The sequence below is a fragment of the Myotis nattereri genome, assembly GCF_964212035.1.
Source record: "Myotis nattereri genome assembly, chromosome: 3".
Classification (NCBI taxonomy): domain Eukaryota; kingdom Metazoa; phylum Chordata; class Mammalia; order Chiroptera; family Vespertilionidae; genus Myotis; species Myotis nattereri.
Genome location: NC_138077.1, coordinates 180989437 through 181011457, shown reverse-complemented (window position 1 = coordinate 181011457; position 22021 = coordinate 180989437). Strand labels below are relative to the sequence as shown.

General features: G+C 38.2%; 1 protein-coding gene across 17 annotated transcripts in view; it reads left to right on the top strand.

The window, feature by feature from the left end:
- The window catches only part of OSBPL9 (oxysterol binding protein like 9), a gene marked incomplete at its 5' end in the record, with an annotated part of 167571 nt that overhangs the window by 77740 nt on the left and 67810 nt on the right, over nt 1-22021 (top strand). For 5 of the 17 annotated variants that reach the window (XM_081087137.1, XM_081087138.1, XM_081087135.1 and 2 more), the window contains one exon: nt 21589-21657. The exons of 3 other annotated variants lie outside the window; for them this stretch is intronic. In XM_081087137.1, the coding sequence (XP_080943263.1) occupies nt 21589-21657 (69 nt within the window). Of the gene's footprint in view, nt 1-10407; nt 10613-11883; nt 12095-21588; nt 21673-22021 lie in introns of those variants that run through there. 9 more of the 17 variants (XM_081087126.1, XM_081087129.1, XM_081087140.1 and 6 more) reach the window with 5 other exon arrangements.

Here is a 22021-nt window from a genome sequence, read left to right as displayed (position 1 = left end):
AAAATAAAATACCTACTTTATAGGGTTGTTTTGACAATTAAATGCGTTAAATGCACATTTGTTGAAACAATGCCTAGCTGTCATAAAAACTTGATAAATGTTAATTGCATCACGAATACAACAATTACTCTTACCATTTCCCCTCCCAGAACTTGGCCTTTTAAATAGTGCTCAATAATGGTTAGTTAAATGAAGAAATAATTGAAGAAATTTAGGAGCTAGCAGATGACGTATGGGTTGCTTTTCCATTGTTGTCTATTGAGTACTTTGAAATGTATAACGTACTATTAGGCTCTGTGGAGTAGGCACTCATAGAGTTTTCTTCCATATGTGTGTGGGAAAGGGTATTTGCATTCCTTCTTTTTTCATTGAGTTTCATCTCTATGTTAGCCATTAAGCTATACTGTTTTTTGCCTTGTCTTTACTAAGAGCTTCACCGCCTCCATAATATTGAATTTAAAAGTGTTTCCTCTTTAACTACAGTTTTCTTACCTTCAGCCTCGTCTACCGCTTTACTTCTGCACTTTTCTTCTCTTGTTTTAGTCTAAACTCTACTTCTCCATTTTTCCTTGGCCATTTAGTACCTTTCAATTTTAGTTATTTCACTCCTGTGTGAGCTTAGGATCAGTTTCTTCAGTATTGATCTTACTATCACCCTAAGAATTTCTTGTCACTGGACTTTTTGTTTGTTTTTTTTGTTAATCCTCACCTGAGGATATTTTCCCATTGATTTTTAGAGAAAGTGGAAGGAAGGGAGGGGAAGCCCAGAATTCCAGTGTTTAAAGTATTCCTATATAATGAAAGGCTAATATGCAAATCGACTGAACAGTGGAACTACCGGTTGCTGTGACCTGCACTCACCACCAGGGGACAGATGCTCAATGCAGGAGCTGCCCCCTGGTAGTCAGTGCGCACTCACAGGGGGAGTGTCACTCAGCCAGAAGCTGGGCTTATGGCTGGCAAGCGCAGCAGTGGTAGCTGGAGCATCTCCTGCCTCTGTGGCAGCGCTAAGGATGTCCAACTGCCAGCTTAAGCCATCAGTCTGACATCCCCTGAGGGCTCCCAAACTGCAAGAGGGCACAGGCCAGCCTGAGGGACCCCCCCCCCCCAAAGTGCATGTATTTCGTGCATCAGGCCTCTAGTTAAATCATAATGTTATTTAATGTGGCAAACCTAAATCTAAGTATGGACTTCTTAGGTTTAAAATGTTTCAGAACTAACTAGACCTCTAAAAGAAAATTGCAAATTATATATAAAAAACCAATAAAACCCAAATTAAGATTCATTTAATGTGATGAATGATAGTGCCTTGCTAAAAGTGCATTACTGCTTACAATGTGAAGATGGTTCTGACAGGGTATGGATTCTTTTTAAGTTTGGCATGCGTACACTACTGTGTGGAATAAGATAATTCTGTCATCTCACCACTTTCTTTTCTGACTGCTGGGAAACCTTCATTTGTACAGCACGTGCCAGGAGGTCAGTTGGATCTTACTTCACATATATGTAATTTACATGATAAAGGCTCTTCTGTGATAAGTAGTGGTAAGTGCTTGGTGCCAACTTGATTATAAACAAAAACATGGGCACTGAAATAGCTTGGTAGCATTTGTACTTAATATTATTAACTGAGCTGATTCAGTGTGTGGTCCCTGACTTATAATGGTTGAGTTTACCCATTCACTAGAAACTTTACTTTGAATTTTGCTCTTTTCTCCTGCTAGCAATGTGTGGTACAATACTCTTGTGATGCTGGGTAGTAGCAGTGAGCTGCAGCTCCCAGGCAGCCATGAGATCATAAGGGTCAACAACAGATACTCTATAGCAGTGGTTCTCAACCTGTGGGTCGCGACCCCTTTAGGGGTTGAACGACCCTTTCACAGGGGTTGCCTAAGACCATTGGAAAACACATATAAAATTACATATTGTTTATGTGATTAATCACTATGCTTTAATTATGTTCAATTTGTAACAATGAAATTGGGGGTCACCACAACATGAGGAACTGTATTAAAGGGTTGCGGCATTAGGAAGGTTGAGAACCACTGCTATAGTATACTCATTGTGTTAGGATATTTTGCCCAACTATAGGCTAATATAAGTGTTCTCAGGAGAACACTTATATTTAAAATAGGCTAGGCTAAGCTATGATGTTCTATAAGTCAGGTTTATTAAGTGCATTTTCAACTTAATGATATTTTCAGCGTATGATAAGTTTATTGTAAGTTGAGGAACATCCTACTAATTTTTATAGTTATCAGAAATGAAAACACAGAAGATTGTAGTAAAGACTTTTTAGATCTCAGTTGGAAAACACTGCTGTAGATGTCTAATTGAGTAGTATAGACCTTTAAGTTTTTTACTTTTATGCTGTAAGTGAAATGCTATTTAAATTTTTTTTATACTAAATGGCTTCTGTAATTATTCTTTGGGTCAAGAAATTGGGCTATAATTGTCCCATATACTAGTAAATAAGTTTATGTAGGCCACTGTAAATTGTATCTTAAATGGCTATCAAATTGGAATTTCATTGCTACTGTCTTATAATTGTATAGTTTTTGCTCTTTACTATTGGTTCACTATCCATTGGCTTTGATCTCAAGCCCCTAGAGAGCAAGGGCATGATACCTTGTATAAGAATATGGCTGAGGGGAATAGGGAGCACTAGTAGAAATCTCATCAGAAATGACATTGGAACTGTAGATAAAAACATCATTATCCATAAAGCAGATGTGACAGACTTCAGATTTCAAATCATTATCAAGGCTGAAAAAACAATAGAGCCATTCTGAAACTTTAAAAAAATGAAATACTTCTGTATGATAATTATATCTGTCAAACTTTTATTATAGACAAACAAATTTAGTATTTAGTGTGCAGTTTAGGAGACTAGCTAAGAAATTAGTCGTATTAGGACCTTCATTCTACCTTCTTTTCTATAATGCTGTTTGTCTAACTGAGTAAGATTAATAAAAAAAATTTTAGTATTCTTCTTGGGTGTTTCGCTACTTCGCTGAAGATTAGCTTTTAAAAAATATATATTTTTATTGATTTCAGAGAAGAAGGGAGAGGGAGAGAGAGATAGAAACATCAATGATGAGAGATGCCAGAGCTGACCAGCAGACCCTGAGCAACAAATGAATGGATTATTCTGACACATTTGCTGTGAAAGAGAGGGCTAAGGGACTCCCTGGCTAAAGGAACCAGACAGCCCTGATTGCCTGCCTCATTAGGCTTTTATTGTAGCAGCAATTTGAGAGAAAGTTTATCTTTTAGATACAATCAGTAGGGTAAGTAATATTGGGAGGGCACATGTGTTTGTAGTGTCCTTTAAGCAAGGACACCCAAAGATTAAGCATAAGGATTCCAGTAAACATCTGGGGGTCTGCACATGCACAGACTTGTTTGGAAAGGTCAAGGAATAATTAAGGGCACCGACTTTGGCACTCCCCTAAGTCAGAATTCCGATAAACAGGTTAGGCGGCCTTCTGCACCTTCCCTTTTCTCGGAATGTCCTTACAAACTTTCCAGCCAAGTCTCATACTTCCCCACAGAGAGAGAATTACTAATAGGCTGCCTCCTGCATGCCCCACCCTGGAGATCGAGCCCACAACCCGGGTATGTGCCCTTGACCAAAATCAGACCCAGGACACTTCAGTCCGCAGGCCGACACTCTATCCACTGAGCCAAACCAGCTAGGGCTGAAGATTAGCTTTTGAACATATATTTCCAATTTTTCAATATGTACATATCTGTTTAGTACCTATAATGGTTTCCCTGGCCTCAGTTATTTTTGTATCATGTGGAAAAATAGATATGTTTTGTTTTTCTCCCTTGAGGCTCTTTGTGTTCCAAAGGAAATGACTACAATATAGATGTGTCATCTCTTTCATAGGTAAAGGGGTTTGGTGATGTAGCCAGTTATTTGGATCTACTATAACAAAGGAAAATTCTTCTAAAGGCTATTGCCAATGTTGTTATTACTGAGGGCAGTAAAATTTATGACTCCTAAATTATAACTTAGGAGTCTAGGATTAACTTTTTAAATTAATTCTATTGTGCTGGTAGTAGACCACCTATCTCAAACATTGGGAAACAACTACACAAATGGCACAGTTTTATAGAAGCTAAAGGTTATTCCTTTAACTGCCAGAAATTTATTTTAACTGTGTCTTTTTATGGGAATCTCTTAGAACTTACGTATTTTCTTACCTTCTCTTTATAAAAATAAAGTGCATTCTCAATTCAGAACGTAAAGAGAATATGTTTCAGAAAAGTTATTTATTTGGTAAATATTTATCAAACACTTCATGTGTTCCATGCACTATTACAGTTGTACAGGATATCATTGTGATTAAATGACATATTGTCCTTGCCTTCACAGAACTCAGTCTAGTATAGAGAATAAAGATAATAATGAGGATTGAATTTTTAAAGACTATAATAATGACATAAGTTGTGCTTTTTAAAATTGTTTAACTATGTAGAAATATATAAAATAAAAGCAATAGTTTTTCCCACACCCTTTCTTTAGAGATGAATGCATAGTTTTCATTTAACTTCCCAATTCTAATGTGAAGTTAGAATGCATAAAAGCTAGAGCATTTACAGTGATGAGTAATTATGCAGTACAAAGCCATTTCACTCATCTTATGGCAAGGAGCTGTGTAGGTCTAACGAAATTTGTCAACTCGTGCTTTTAATGAAATGTATAAGTTGTTTCAGAAGAAAGTTAAGTGACTAATGCAGATTTTACTTGTAAAAATTGGGGCGGTAGTACCTATCTAATATAATTTTTAAAATTGAGTGGTGCTGAAAGGTTCACATAGGGAAACATCAGCCTCTACATTTTCTTTGTTCTGCTTGCCAGACTAGCCATTTTCAACCTTGTTATGCGGCTCTTTTTATAGCATGGTACCTGGAATTTCAGTCATGAAACAGACATGTACCAGATATGCTAAAGATACAGTGGTAAACAAGGCAATACTGTACACTATCATAGCTATTGTGTGGTGTTTATTTCTAACCTTGAACAAATATTTCTTTTCTTTTTTTTTAACAAATATTTCTTTTTGTTCGATAATGTATTGAGAATTGTAAATAATTTACAAACTTTTGGAACATGGTGGCCTTGATCATAGGGTAGGGACTGCTTCTACCACATGCTAAGTAGTTTATTTGTTCCATTTGGCCAAAGTTTCTACATGGAAACTTCTTGGCTGACTTTAATTTTCAGACTTCTGGTTATTGATCAGACAAAATAGTGGAGCTACATATACTGCTTCCAAGAGTTGTCATTTTTTTTATGAAGTATTTTTAAAATATATTTTTATTGATTTCAGAGAGGAAGGAAGAGGAAAAGAAAGATAGAAACATCAATAACGAGGGAGAGCCCTGACCAGTTTTGCTCAGTGGATAGAGCCTCAGCTTGCGGACTCAAGGGTCCCGGGTTCGATTCCAGTCAAGGGCATGTACCTTGGTTGCAGGCACATCCCCAGTAGGGGGGGTGTGCAGGAAGCAGCTGATCGATGCTTCTCTCTCATTGATGTTTCTCTCTATCCCTCTCCCTTCCTCTTTGTAAAAAATCAATAAAATATTTTAAAAAAATAATGAGGGAGAATCATTGATCGGCTGCCTCCTGCACACCCCCTACTGGGGATTAGGCTCACAACCCTGACATGTGCCTTGACCAGGAATTGAACCATGACCTCCTGGTTCACAGGTCGATGCTCAACCACTGGACCACACTGGCCAGGGGCAAGAGTTGTCTTTTAATGTTACCTGCTCCAACCATTTGGCCTGAGTTGCTAGGCAAATTCCTAGGGAAACTATGATTTTTTTAAAACCTATTTTTTATTTTTTTTTCTCCTATTTCTATCAAAAATATTTGTCATCTATGTTTAAGATGACGTAAGAGGAGGATGTGATTTTAGGTAAACATTAGTGGACTCTCTGGCAGAAATAATATTTTTGAAAGTAGTACATAATACATGAATTCTGTATAAAATGTTCTTTGCATCTTTAAAGCTATAGGTAAAATTGGCCTATTTTTTACTTAATAGACTTCTTGTCATATTAAATACCCCCTCACTCTGAGTCTTAGTGTTTGTATTTTCCTTAGACTATTTTATGTGAAACAGTCTGCATCTGGTGAGATGCAGTCAGAGGGAAATTTAGAATTTTGTGAGGTTTTTTTTTTTTTAGTTTTTCTTGTTTTGTATTTCTAGTTTTATTGAGAAATAATTGACATACATTATTATATAAGTTTAAGGTGAGTGTACAGTATGATTTTTTTTTTTGTACTTGATCACCATAGTCTGTTCATCTTGAACAACAAAAATAAATGCCAGTTTAATTTAATCATTTGGTTATGTAGTTCAAAAATAAGTATTGAAGATCCTTTGATACATGGGTAGGTAATCAGTTGACATATAGGGGTGTAAGGCATTGGTCACTTCTAAAATAACTTGTAGATTTCTTTAAAAACACGGAGTTCCAAAATTTGTTTATAAGTCCTATAGTTTCTTGGAATAAAATCAGTGAAGTTGACTTGTATTATGTAATTACTCTTCATTATAAATGCTACATCTGTTATGTACACTAACTTTACACACGGATTAGGAAAATGAGAACTATATATATCTATAACAAATAGTTATCTCTAGTATGAAACTGGACTATTACTGTGACCTCTTTAAATATAGATGCAATTGAAGAAAACTCATTAAGAGACTGACTGTTATAAATCATATTCTCAATCATCATTACCCTTAATCTTAACACTTAAGTCTATCAATAAAAAACTGATGATAATTGTATCTACATTACCCAATTAAATTTTTACTCAACTACTTACATTAAACTGTCAAAATGACAGTGCATTAGAGTTAGAAACTAGTGGCCTATGGTGCCGGTGGTGGGAGATCAGGAGGGCACCTTAACACAAAGTCACACTTGGGGAGACACTGTTAACGACAGAGTCCTTGATGACCTACCCCATAGGTCTTTTTGTCTAGCTGGGGAGATAAAGCCTAAGCACATGAAAGAACTGCTAAGCAAGAGTTATATAAATAAGTACTCTGTCTCTTATGTAAGGGTCAAACAGTACAATACACAGACAGAATTAGAGAGGTAGGCTTTTTTCCCCTGGCCCGGAGAACTGTGTGATCAGCTAATACTGAATTAAGTCCTTTGACCTGCTCAGGCACAAAATCAGCTGCTAGAAAAGCAGATACTAAAGAAAATTTAAAAGGGTGTCATTGTAAGTTGTTGGATATTAACCATGTCCATCTGGCAAAATGAATGTATGTTTTTTTTCTACATCACTGTTTATAGTTTAATATTTATCACAGAATTATTTATTTTCAGAATCTATTCCCATATGAAATCCAGGCATTTGGCTAAATAACTGAGGATATGATGTTTAACAAAATCAGATACGTAGATCCTCGCCTTATTGAGCTTATTGAGCTTACAGTCTGGTAGTGAATAAACATTTATCAAAGAATAATGGAAATAAAATAACCTGATTAAAAATGGGCATTAAATCTGAATAGACATTTTTTCAGAGAAGACATACAGATAGCCACCAGATACATGAAAAGATGCTCAACATTGTTCAAGATCTGGGAAATGCAAATACGAACCACAGTGAGAGATCAATTCACACTTGTTGGCATGGTTAGAATTATTTAAAAACAAGAAATAACAAGTGTTGGTGACAATGTGGAGATAAGGGATCTCTTGTGCACTGTTGTGCAACCACTATGGAAAACAGTATGGCGGTTCCTTAAAAATTAAATATAGAACCACCATATGATTCAGTAATTTCACTTCTGGGTATTTGCCTGAAGAAAACAAAAACACTAATTCAAAAAATGGGCCCCCATGTTCATTGCAGCATTATTTATAATAGCCAAGATATGGAAACAACCTAAGTGTCTATTGATGGATGACTCGATAAAGAAATTGTAATGCACACACACACACACACACACAATAGGATATTATTCAACCACAAAAAAGAATGAAATCTTGTCATCTGAGACAACATGGATGGACCTGCAGGGCATTATGCTAAGTGAAATAAGTCACAGAGATAGACTAAAGTAAAAAAACCCACCAAGCTCATAGATACAGAAAATAAATTGGTGGTTGCAAGAGATGGGAGTGGGGGCAGGTGGGAGAAATATGTGAAATGTTTTCTGTTTTTTAGTTTAAGTAAATTGAACAAAAAAATTTTTTAAAGAATAATGCAAATAGAAAGCAGAACAGTGTTTGGAGGGATTGACTGCTTAAGGAGCACTGGGAAATTTTATGATGATGGGAATGTTCTATGTCTTACTTGATGGTTACATGTGTGCATATACTTATGAAAATATATTGAATTGTACATCCAAAATGGATGCATTTTATTGTATGCAAATTCAAATTCAATGAAGTTTAAAAGGACTAACTCAAATGCATGTAAAATAGCTGTGATAAGTTTCACATAGGAGAGTTGCTTGGGCTATGGGAACATAATAGGAAGAATTCACATAGGCAGGGAGGAGATGATGATGAGTAGAGGTAAATTAAGTGAAGGTTGGGATTGTTGTCAAGGGGAAAGTGTAAAAGACAGAGTAAAAGCATGTGCCAAGGTCCTGAGGTTGGAAGTCTGTGGCAAATTATGGAAACGTGAAAAGGGTCATTGTGTGAAGTACAGAAAATGAGGGAGTAGAGCCCTAGTCGATTTGGCTCAGTAGACAGAGCATCAGCCCACAAACTGAAGGGTCCTGGGTTCGATGCCCATCAAGGGCACATACCTGGGTTACAGGTTCCCCCGCTGGATGCATGCAGGAAGCAACCAATGTGTCTCTCCCTCACATCGATGTTTCTGTCTCTCCCGTTCCCTTCCACTCTCTCTAAAATCAGTGGGGGGGAAAATATCCTTGGGTGAGGAATTACAAAATGAGGGAGTGGAAGGTATAAGATGGAGCAGGCGGCCAGGAGGGGCTAAATCTTGTAGGCCATTGACTGACCTGGATCCTAAGCACAGTGAGAAGCAGTTGAGGTTCTTTAATTGGGGGGCTTGGGGTGTTGAGGCTGTAATGAAATTGGAGGAGCTAGGGTAGATTCAGGAAGACTTTACTAAGATTATTCCAAGTGGCCTGGACCTGTAATTGTGAGGTGTTGATGGAGAGATGTAGACAGAACTGATAAAGTATTTAGGAGGTAAAAATGACAGAACTTGGTGATGGATTGAATGTGAAATGAGGAAGGCGGTAAGGGCTGCTTGGTTTATGGTTAGCATATTAGAGTGGATGGTAGTGGTTTTTGTTTACAGAGATAGGGAACTCTGGAAGAGGACCAGACTTTTGAGGACTGCATGCAGGAAGAAGTGCTTTTGATATTTGAACATTTTGAAAAAACTTACATAAAACGAACTGAAGGTATCTTTAACACAGAGTTCAGCAAGCATTTATTGAGCCTTTTGTGCAATCTGCGCTATGCTAGTTGTAGGGGATACCGGTAGAGCACAATTTATTAGACCCTTAGGAGTTTAATAGAGCTACAGGTGTATATAAGCCATAAAGAAAAATAGAAAGAGCGGTAAAGAAGATTGTCCTCCAGGAAGTTAAGGATTTATGCCTGTGACTTCCTGCATTTTAGATGGATAATTTTCTGTCGAGGTCTGAACTTTAGATCTAATCTTAAGTTAAGACCTTTGGATTCCTGAAGCATCTTCCTTCACAAGCCGCCTCCATTCCTCATGGAGATGCAGCACAGCAGAGGCCCACGATGCTCCCGGAGTTTTAAATAAAACAGGCACCAGAGCTTTTGTTTATGATAGTGTCTCCTCCTCCCCCCCCCCCCCCCCCCCCCCCCCCCCCGCCTCCAGCACTTCCCCGCAAACGAAACAAACAACTTTCCGGAAGTAAGCGGAGGCAGTTATCGAGATGACACTTCGCCCCACAGCTGACAAAACATTTGGAGGTGGTAGGTGTGCCAGAACCACCGCCAAGTGGAGTGAAGCATGTTTACGTCTGTGCCCGGGTCCTCGCGTAGGGTGCCTCTGTGGGAGTCGCCGGCCCAAGGCTGGGGAGCCTAGCGGAGCTCTCTCTCTCCAGCGATGCCCGCCCTGTCCTGGGGGCGGCAGCTGCCAGTCGCAAGTCGTCGGCGTGGCAGCCCCTGGCCCGGCCCGGTCTAGGCTGGGCCGGGGAGCCGAAAGCCCGGCCTCCCTCCGAGTGCCCTCCCCCCCCCACCCCCCCACCCCCCCCACCCCACCCCGCGGTGGCCGGCCCTCCCACCGCTCCCAAAATTGGCCCAACCAATCGTCAGCCTCTCACCTCCCTACAGCAGGTGACCCATGGCCAATCGCCAGGGGTCTCTTTGCCGGGAGCGGACAGGCCCAGCCAATCGGGGCGGCCCCTAGGCCGAGCAGGGCGGGACGGGCACGGGGGAAGGGGTGCCCCGGGGGACCGGCTGGACCTGGCCACACTGATTGCGCTGTAGCCCTGGGAGCCGCGCGGGGGGAGCAGAAGGGGTGCTCGAAAGCGGCCCCCGCTCCCTCCCCTGGAGGCACAGAGGGCGGGGGCCTTGGCGAATGGCTTTCTTGCTGGCCAGTTGCGGAGTGAGTAGACCCGAGGGTCTGGGAGAGGGGCCGGCCCTCATCCCGGAGTCCCCGGGGTCCCTGCTGTCTGCCCGGGCCGGGGGTGCGACAGTCGCCCTCTCCCTGCCTCCTCCCCGCCGCCCCCTGGGGTGAGTGGAACGCGGGCGTGCAGGCCCCCTTCCCGGGGAGCTCACTTCCTCGCCCGCAGGAGGTGGAGGCTGGGGCTCCGGGCCTCCTGTTCCACCGACTCATTCGCCACCAAACCAGATTGGAGACTCTTCTCTTTTTCGATTCATGTTTTGGAACTCTGTTTTCCTTTCGAACGCTGTCTGAAGATACTTATTTTAAACACAAGAATTAAGCTTTCTCTTAATGTGGAAGCCTAATTTGACCAGTAGCCCATTAATAGAATCTCCAATTGCAGGCCATTTTCTGTTGTTGTTTTATTTTTGGCATTGTGTTCTTACCTGGCCCAGTTTTGGGGTTGTGTAATGATTATGGGTGTTATTTGTGAGTATGTGTGTGGGAGGAGGGAGGTGGTTTTATATTTTTTGGGTACTTTGTGCAAAAATATTGAAAGCTTTGGAATAGTTGTATGGGGCTAGTCAGGGGTGGGCAAACTCTTTGACTCGAGGGCCACAATGGGTTCTTAAACTAGACCAGAGGGCCGGAACAAATGCATGGATGGAGTGTTTGTGTGAACTAATATAAATTCAAAGTAAACATCATTACATAAAAGGGTACGGTCTTTTTTTTTTTTTTTTTTTTTTTAGTTTTATTCATTTCAAACGGGCCGGATCCGGCCCGCAGGCCGTAGTGTGCCCAGGGCTGCTAGGTTTAGCTTCTCAGCACCGCTTAGTTATGGAAAGTTGAGTATAACGAATAGACTAGGAAGCATGTTTGGAATCATGTATTTTTTTTGCAGCGTTCATACTCTATTTTGCTATGAATCAGTGAGATGTATTGAACTTCTTTTTCCTAATTTAAAGTAACGTGGTTTTGCTTGTTAAATTGTTTACTTTTAGCTGTGCAGGAAATTAAAAATAAATCAAGTAATTACTTTCTTAATTTCGGTGGAGAAACTGGGAAGAATCTTACAATAGTAGTTGTAGTTTTAAGAGCTTTTGTAGTGAACTTTAACTTGGAAATTCTCATCCGCTATCTGTGAATCACCATCTCTCAGTAGGTTGCCTGTATTGAACTGAGTAGGTGATAAAGCCCTTTAATGAATAGTATTAACATCTCTCATTTGCTTTTACTTAATTTTAATTTTTTTTTCACTTTTTGTGCAGTCCAGCAAGAGACAACTGAAATAAAGATACCATATTACCTCTTCTAGCACAGAGAAGATATAAACCACTAAAAATCAGATTTTTGGTCTGAGAGGCTTAAATGGGAAATGAGAGGTAACAGAGAAGCTGGATCTGTTTCCAGACTGTCTTGAGTTTGGTTTTCACAGAGATGACATGATCAAGTGCTCCTCAAGAAAACTAGGCTGCAAAGGTTATGGTCACATCCATTTTGATATTTCTAAAGTTCTGGATGGTGTGTGTTGTTGTTTTTTTAATGTGAAAGATTGTGTTTGGTGTAATAATCTAACCACTTAGCTATCCACAATTGAAATGAAGATCAGAGAATTTAGTACAATGTAAATTTAGTTTAGCCAGGAAAGAGCATTGTGATACTAACACATTCTGCTGATTGGAAAATCTGGCTGTTGCGTGGTTTGCAGTCTATTGCTTGAGAAAGAGGATATCAGACTTTTATTCTAAAAAGCAAATTCTAGAATGTCCCTGGAGAGATGTCAAGTTCTGTTAGTATCTAAACTAACTGATATTTATGGGGATTCTATAGAAGAAGACAGTTTTTATGATTATTTAATATACTTAGCCTAAAATTATATTTAGGAAGATTTTTCAGTAAATATTTAAACAAAGATTACATTTGAAGGAATAGTTCCTAGGCTGAAAATACAGCTAAGCCAAGTATCTGTTTCTAAAAGTTCCACTGCACACAGGCAATTTAAAGCTATTTTCCATGTCCATCACTAGATCCTTTTATTTTTTTTATTTTTTTTTAAATGTTCTAACTACAATTTTTATTTTTATTTATTTATTTTTTTAGTATTTTTTTTTATTGCTTAAAGTATTACAAAGGGTATTACATATGTGTCCATTTTATCCCCCCGCCCTAGACAGTCCCCCAGCCTCCCCTATCCCCCAGTGTCTTATGTCCATTGGTTATGCTTATATGCATGCATACAAGTCCTTTAGTTGATCTCTTACCCCCCTACCTCCTGCCCCCCAACCCTCCCCGGCCTTCCCGCTGCAGTTTGACAATCTGTTTGAGGCAGCTCTGCCTCTGTATCTATTATTGTTCAAAAGTTTATAATGTTCTCTATTATCCATGAATGAGTGAGATCATGTGGTATGTTTCCTTCATTGACTGCTATGCTGCTCTAAAAAGGAAGGAACTCTTACCATTTGCAACGTCATGGATGGAACTGGAGAGCATTATGCTAAGTGAAATAAGCCAGTCACTAGATCCTTTTAAACTTGCCTTACTAATATCTCTTGGATTTGGTCTCTTTTTCCCCCATATGATATACTTTAATTCAAGCCCTCATCATCTGTCACCTAGACTTCAGCAAAACTTTTTTTTTACCTAGACTTTTGCCAAATCTCCTAACTGGTCTCTCAAGTCACTAGACTCCCTCTCCCCGTACTCTTTATCCAGAATTATATCCAGCTGAGTCACTCCCGTGCTTAACAATGTTTTGGGTTTCTCTTGCCGAAGTCCAGCTGTATGGCATGTCCTTCAAAGCCCTTCTCAACCTAGTCCTAATTTTCTCTCTCGAGTCTGGACTCGGCTGCAGGTACTCCACCCAAGACATCTATCTACTCTAGCACTGTGAACTGTGCATGCCAAAGCCTTTCATAGCTCTTTTGTCTTTTCACAGCCTTTCCCTTCTGCTTAGAATTATAATAGCACAGAATTCTGTCAAGTGATAAAATCTCCAGTTCTTCCTTTAACACACAGCTTGTGTGTTACTTTTTCTTTGTTTTTTTGTCAGGCAGAGCAAGTTAGAATTACTCTTGACCTTTGTGTGCTACAACAGCACTTATTCATATCTCCATATTACATCCTTCACTAGATTGCATTCTACATTTTTTGTTCACATATCTGATACTTACACTCCAATCTCCTAGGGACCAGAGGTCCTTATTCCTCTTTGTAGCCCCATGGCCTTTGTCCTTAGTCCAGTGCTTGGCACATAGTGCTCAGTGCTTTTTAAATGATCAAAATATGTGACTTTATTTCCTCAGTGTGCAAACCTTTGGCTCAGTTGTACTGGAATTAGGTTTATGCGTGTAAGTTAGAGATGTTTCCTAAGTCACCCTTCCTCTCCCTTCTTCTCTGAAATCAATAAAAATATATTTTTAAAAAAGATGTTTAAAAAAAAGATGTTTCCTAAGTCACCAAGCTCCCTAGTGGCTGTGGCACCTGAGAGACACGATTGGAGAAAATGTTTAAAAACTATGTTATAAATGGTGAGCAGATTCCCAGCTAAGCTGCCCACCCCCTCAGTTTATATGCCCTCTAATATAGTTGAAGGAATGCTAATAGCAGTGCTGGCACAAATTGATTCGGTGATAGTATCATAGGAAAAAGAGTTTGTTGCTAACTAACAACATGCTGAAATACTTGGAAATTAGGAAAGGCAAGGAAGCCTTCATCATCCTAAACTGAAGGAAGAAGGAAGGGAACAATGTTAACCATGGACCAATCAAAGAAGGAGCTACTCAAAGGACACTCTAGTTGTAGGAAATAGCCACTGCTAGAAAAGCATCAAATCAGAAAAGGAGCAAGAAGATTAAATACCCGCGGAGTTTCTCTCTTCAATCTTCCATTGCTGAAGTAGGGGAGACTAATTGGAAGGGGTGAAATTTGAGCTTATTTCAGAAGATTAGGTAATGATTAATTACATTTGCTATTATCTGTAGTGTCCTTAAAGATGTCCTTTGAAAGTGATGATAGTACCTGGCACATAACAGATATTCAATGAATATTTGTATCACGAAGGAATAGTAGTGGTTGCTGAGTGTGTGTGCCTGCACATGTGAGAGAGAGGGGGTCAGGGAGAAAGACTGACCCAAACTCCTTTCTACATTGGAGTTCATTTATTTCAGGAGACACAATTACGAACTTTGCTTCTTTGCTCTATTGACTTAGCGACTTAATTTATTTTTTCTAAAATATGCCATTGAACCAAGTTACGTATTCTGCTTACTCAGTTGTTTCTTTGCATTCTCTGTATTCCAGGGTGTGTTTTAAAATCTGGTTGCATTAAGTCTTTCTCACTCAGTTTTAAGGTTACACTAAGTGAGAGAGTTTATTATTGTTTTAACATTTTTTGTCATACCATGGAGGACTTGGCTGCAGTTGGAACCTGTAAGCTCTTATTGCCTTTACTTAAATGAAATGAACTTTTTAAAAAAAGTAAGTAGACCCCAGGTTTTTCCAATATGGTGAGGTATTTACAAACCTTGTTTACCTGGAGATACTGACTTCATAGAATCCTGAAACTGGAAGAGATCATGGAATTTTAATTCAACCTCTACCTGTTTTTATGGTGGAGGAAATAGACTTAGAGGAGCCAAGTGATTTGCCCAAGGTCACACAATTAGAGAACAGAACAGCGAGGACTAGAGCCCTATGATTCTTGCTCTTTTATTTTTTTAGAGAATCAAGGTGCTGCTCTGGTGCTGCTTTCCATCCATGGCTGGCTTTATTCCCCAGACTCCAGTAATTTTTCCAGGTTAGCTGCTAATTTTGGTTTCAGCATCTATATCTGAAAAATGTCATCTTGTACTTCTCCAAGAGAATATTATTCCTCATTTTGGCATCATCCTGCTTTTCGGCCTCCCTTTGTGCTTATTCTAGCCCTGTGTCTGTGAGTATACCTGCCTTTTCTGGTTGTTCTCCATTTTCCTGCAGATTCATTCTCTGCCTTTCTTTGCTCTCAGCTTCAGGAGGCTGACCTTTACAGCCTGTGTCACCTGGCATCCTTTATCCTCTGGCTTCTGGCTAGGGTTAGCCGATGGGAAGCAGCAACAGAAGATTGAAGAGAGAAACTCCGCGGGTATTTAATCTTCTTGCTCCTTTTCTGATTTGATGCTTTTCTAGCAGTGGCTATTTCCTACAACTAGAGTGTCCTTTGAGTAGCTCCTTCTTTGATTGGTCCATGGTTAACATTGTTCCCTTCCTTCTTCCTTCAGTTTAGGATGATGAAGGCTTCCCTGCCTTTCCTAATTTCCAAGTATTTCAGCATGCCTTGTTAGTTTCCTTAACCCTACCCTCATCTCTCTAGTCACATTAAATAGAAGTTCAGACATCCCATCTCATTATGCTGTTTCCAGTGGGGCCCACTGCTATAATACTTTCCCCCTCCCCATCTCTGTCCAAATCCTGAATTCAAAAAAGATGACTTCTGTGAAACCTAACTCATCCCCTTTAACATTCTCCTTGGTATCTCTTAGTACCTTTCTCATAACACTTATTTTATCATGCTTGGATCAGTTATTTGTAGATAGATGTTTATCTCCTCTAACTAGTAGCCCATCATGTGATATTGCGCTTGGTAGGCTGCCTGCCGCCTCCATGGGAGCCGCGCTGCTTCCACAGGAGGCGGGCCCGCCGTCTCTCTGGGCCTGCGCTTGGCCACGGAGGCTGTGGCCAGCCCCCCTGTCTCTGTCCGCTCTGGCTGTCGGGGGGGCTGGCCTGAGCTGGGCGCGGAGACGAAGCAAGCATTCCACGAGGCTGCTCACACTGCCTGCTCTCAGTGGCCGCCCCCCCCCCCCCCCCGGGACTGGGGGACTCCGGCAGAGCTGAGAGGACTGGGTGCTGCCATCTTTTGTGACGGAGTGATGGTTAATTTGCATATTACCCTTTTATTAGATAGGATAGATTTGAAACTTCTTAGGGCAGGATATCTATTTCATCTTGGCATTCCCCCAAATCGTCCAGAAGATACCATAATCATAGAGATTCCTACTGAATAAATCATTATAATGCCGAGTTCTAAGCCCAGAGCAATATGTGTAAAGCAGTGCTCATGATAAGATTTGTCACGAGAGAATGCGTTCTTAGAGGAACAGGTTAGTTGTCATTGCCAGGTCTTACAATGCCTTGCCTCCTATTCAATTTTTCATTTTTTCTTAAAAACTTTTAATTAGCCTTTAAAAATTCAGATCCAGACTTATAAAATAAAGCATTTTTAATAACTAAAGTTATTTTTTTCATGAATACTCTATGATCTGCAAGAACTTCTTATACTTTGACTACTTTTTGTTTAAAAGCCAACAAGTAAACACATTTCAGAATTCCTTATTTCATTCACTTTTAACATTTTTGTTGAGTACTTGCTACAAGCCAAGCACTAGCCAGGGAGATACAGTAGAGAACAAAACAAGTCCTGTATTCATGGGCATATATTCTGGTCGTATTTTAGACCATCTTGATGTATTTCTGACACCTATCAAAATAAATCAGGGTAATTTGTATTACACTTTAAACAGCTTTAGCAATAACTGAATCTGTTTCCTTCCGTTTGATATTTACTGGAAGCTAAAATCAGATATATAAAAACTGTTTTGGCGTATATAATTTTTAAAGGGTAAATGCCAGACCAGTTATAGAATTTATTCTTTTTATTTCATGGTTATTGTTTTTGCTGTTTGGTTGGTTTGTGTGAGATAAAAGCCTTCTAGGGCTGAGTGTCCCTTGGTCTGATTAGTGTATTATTTGCTCCCTTGGATGTTACTTTTCTCTATGATATTTTTTTATACAGAGAGATCCAGTTTTGTTAGAGGAATATATGAGGTTTTATTTTTTAAAACATAATCAGATTTTCAACAAGGATTATGTTATGAATGAGAATTTTGCAGTTATTTCCAAACTTGAACTACTAAGACACTCAGTTTAAGGATTTATGTGATTAATGTGAATTTCTTCTAGTTATTCATAGAGTAAATTTTCAGGAAACTTACCTAAAACATTTGGGTTTTTTTGGTGGATCCCTATAAATACTGAGACTTTTTGCTTTCCAAAATGCTGTTAAGCTGAATGATAGGCAGTAATCTGAGGTTGGAGAGGGGAATAATGTATTTTTTCCATCTCATGCTGGTAAGACATGCTGGTCAGAGCTCATTTAAATCCTGGAATGACTTACTCTCTGACTTTTAAGACATTCCTGGTAGCCTGACCAACTAATGTGTGAAACGAAAAGCTTTGACTGATTGCCAATATCACATGGTCAGACAGTGCTTTGTTGGGAATTATGTAGGAGGTATTTTTGTTTTTTATTAATTTGCGTTTTGAATGTTGAGTCATGATCATGTTATTAGCGGGAAGGATGTGGGGGGGAAATTAGGTATTCTGCTTTGTTTTACTGGCCATCATGCTCAGCATTTATTCTAGTATAGTGGTGATGGTTAATTTTTAAATGCTATTTTGCTAGTTTGTGCTTTATCTATAAATGATGTTATAAATTCATTATGCTACATTTTATTTTGCTTGGAAAGGTGGATCTGAGCAGCTTGAGCATTGCCAAATTTACTTTCTTAAGACACTAGCATTTGTAGATAATGTTAAAAGAATAATGCAGATAATTTTGGAAGCTGAAAGTTAAACAAAATTTTAAAAATATTTATCATCTGTGCAGTTTCAGAATATTTTTTAAATAAAGCTTTTGAATTAAAATAAATACATACTTATAAAAACATCAGACAACATGAGTGTATAAAGTAAAGAACTGTCTCAAGTTCCCCCGTTCCCTCAATCCCACTCCCCAGGAGTAATATATATGTTTCATGTGTTTTATTTCAGTGTGTGTCTGTGTGAATAAAATAGTTTTTTTAAATGTAACTTCTCTATTACTCATGTCTCCACTTACCTAGCATAAGGCAAGGACTAAGTTAATAATAATTGACTTGAATTCAGGTGTCTCTTTTGTTTCTGTTGTTTGCTTTGTACATTCAGAGTCTATAAACTCATGTTTAATTTTAAGTAATTTGCTACTTTCTGAAACCTCTTAAGCAGTTTATATGCTTTCTAGACCTTTATATCTCTAAAATGCTAGTTACATACATTATGTAGAGAGAAACCTTAATAATATCTTGGTCAAACTGGGGCACTTTTTAGAGTAAGGAGGTTGCTAATAATTTTGCTGAGACAACAGGCAGAAACAGGGACTATTTCATACAAACTAGGATATTTGGTCATCTTATTTATAAACTGCAAGTTTTTGTTTTATATAATTTTTACAATAACTTTTTGTATGGTTTTATTAAATAAATTTGGGGAGACTTTTGGATGGACAAGTTATCAGTGATTTAAATAGAGTAAGATGGTACTAATTACAAACCTTTTTTGTGTGGGTGAGTCACCAAATCACTTTATGGAATCAATATTAGTGATTTGTTCTATAAGTCACAGAATGGTGTCAGTGTTAGATGAAGAGATCATAAAGAATAAGCAATTGTGCGGAAAGTTGTGATTAAAGTGCATGAATTTTGGCAATAGAGTCTGTAACTCATTCCTCTTTGGCAAAGCAGTCCTTTTTGTCCTAACTATATGAGCAATTCAGATTTGTTTTGTGGTATTTTTTAAACAGAAACTCAATGTTATGCATATTAATTGTTGTGCATATAATGCATAAGCTGTTTTCTCTGTAAAAAAGGTAAAAGTGATTCTGCTTTTCAAAGAACTAATGTATTTTCAAAAATCAGATTATTTTATGAGAAAAGGCTTTCTTAATATCATTTGCCTCTGTTACCAAGGTAATAATTCGGTGCTATTTACCTTTTCTGATTCAGGCATAATACCCAATACTTTTCTGAACATCTCATATGGAATTTTTTGTGTGTGTCCAAGACTGTATTTTATCACTGTTTTGGCTGTTGTTCATACCTTTTTGATTACTATTTTCTTCTTCAAAGTTAACTTACTGTTCATATTTTTAAAGGACTATTAAATACAATTTATATTTATATCCTTTTCTTGATTAGATCTCTATTAAAGTTGCATGTTTTTATGGTATTATTTAGTTATTAGTTCATTTTATTTTTATCCATCAAATATTCATTGAGTTTTTACTTCTCTATGTTAGGTACCATTGTAAGGCCTGGGATGCAGTGGTGAATCTTGGTTATTTACCATTCCAAATTATGAAGAGGAAGTAGAACACCTACTGTTGTGTTACTTTACACATATTCTTTCATTTTATCTTTCCAACAACCTTGAGTGGAGGAAGTGGAGTAGGAGAAAGTGGAGGTGGAGAAAGTAACTTCACCTGATTATACAGGTTAATTGGTTAGGAGCTAAAGATTCAGGATTTAAAACTACATCAGTCTTAACCTTAAAGCTTATGCTCATTTTCACTATATCAAGCTCCTTTGGGCAACATTTTTTTTAATTGTCACCCAAGGATATTTTTTCCATTTATTTTTAGAGAGAGTGGGAGGGAGGGAGGAGGGGGAGAGAGAGAAACATGGAAGTAAGAAAAACATCTCTTGGTTCCTCCTCCCACATGCACCCCCATCCCTGCAACTGAGGTATGTGCCCTTGTCTGGAATCGAACCCATGACCCTTTGGTCCAAGGGTTGACGCTCTAACTATTGAGCAAAACCAGTCAGGGCTCCTTCAGGCAATTTTTAGATTACATTTTAATGCTTTTATGCTATGAATTCTTTTCAAGTATCATTGTGACTTAATGGAAAAGTGTAATGGATTTGAAATCCAAAGACTAGGTTGAAATCTCAATTAAAAAAATAATCCCAGCTGCATGAGTTAGGTAAGCACTACCTTACTATCTATCTTACGGTTTTGTGATAACGAAGTGAGAAAACATGTACAGCATATAGCAGAAAACTTAATATCCTGAAAAAAAGTTATTTTTTCTTTCTTTTTCTTTCTATTTTTTGTTAATCGTAGCCAGAGGATATTTTTCCATTGATTTTTAGGGAGAGTAGAAGAGAGAGGGGAAGACAGAGAGAAACATCGATGTGAGAGAAACACATCAGTTGGTTGCCTCCTGCATGAGCCCAACCAGGGCCTGGGCTGAGGAGGAGCCTGCAAACATGCCCTTGACTGGAATCGAACCTAGGACCCTTTGGGCCACAAGCCGGTGCTCTGTTCACTGAACCAAATTGGCTAGGGCCTGAAAAATATTTTAATATCTATTATGCATCTATAGAGAATCAGAACTATGAAAAAAGACCCTACTTTTAGACCATTCTTGGGGTACCTAGCAGTTGTTGTTAAGAAAGCTATAGCTTCCACGTTCATAAAAATGAAGCTATTAATTTGGAGCCTTAGCTTATCAGAACATTGATTTAAGTGGAAAATATCTTCCTGAAGATACAGTGGAGGAATTTGATAATAGCCTCAATTTTATAGACATTTTAAAATTGATAATCTCAACTCCAAATGAATCAATAGCTGGGTATTGTTTAGGATTAAAAATAGGGAGCAATTCTTACTCTTAGAACTTCTCTATACCTCTAAATCCTGTTCTTTCCTTAGCTGAAGTGGATAAACAACAAACATCAGGGATTATAAATGTTTCTAACTTTTCAATGTAAGGAAAATACAGATTAGCATTCTCCACATAGAATCATGGTTTTATTACTATTTCTGGTTTCTTTAATATGCTTTTTTTTCATCATTAAGCCAGATTCTAAATCATTTGGTAAGAAGACAAAATGATGTCTTTTCTCAAAAAAACTTAATTTGTTAGCAAATTTCTAAGGAACAGAAAGCCATTAAGTTTGGCATTCTTTTTTTTTTTTTTTAACTTGCCATTTGCTGTTCATGTATCTACTTTTCCTCTGTATAATTACAGATAATTTTCTCTTATTATTCCTTTACTTAATTATTGATGTCAGACTCACAGCATGGTAACTTTCTATTCTCTTTTTTCCTTACCTTTATGGAAGATCAGTACCACACTTGCTTTTTTCCAGTCTTCTGGTATCTCTCCAGTTCTTGAATTTTCAAAAATAATTGTAAGTGATTCAATTGTAAGTATACGCTATACTTCTTTCATTGGATGAAAGTGTATCTGTGATGCATGTCACCTGAAATTGCTAATTGTGAACATTAACTTTCCAAATACTCTCATATTTTAATTAAAAAAACATTTCTGCAAAGTTTTCATTATTTTAATTATATGCTTTGTGCTTTGCTAATTTTTAACAATCATCTGCTTTTGTCTGGATTCATGCCATTTATTTTTCATTGGGAGACTTATTTTTATTAGGGGAAGGGAGGGGAGTGTTTTTCCTTTGTTAAAATTTTAAGCTGTTATTTCCTTTTACAGTTTTCCTGATAATTTATTCTGTGTTATTCTGAACTTTTCTATGAAACTGA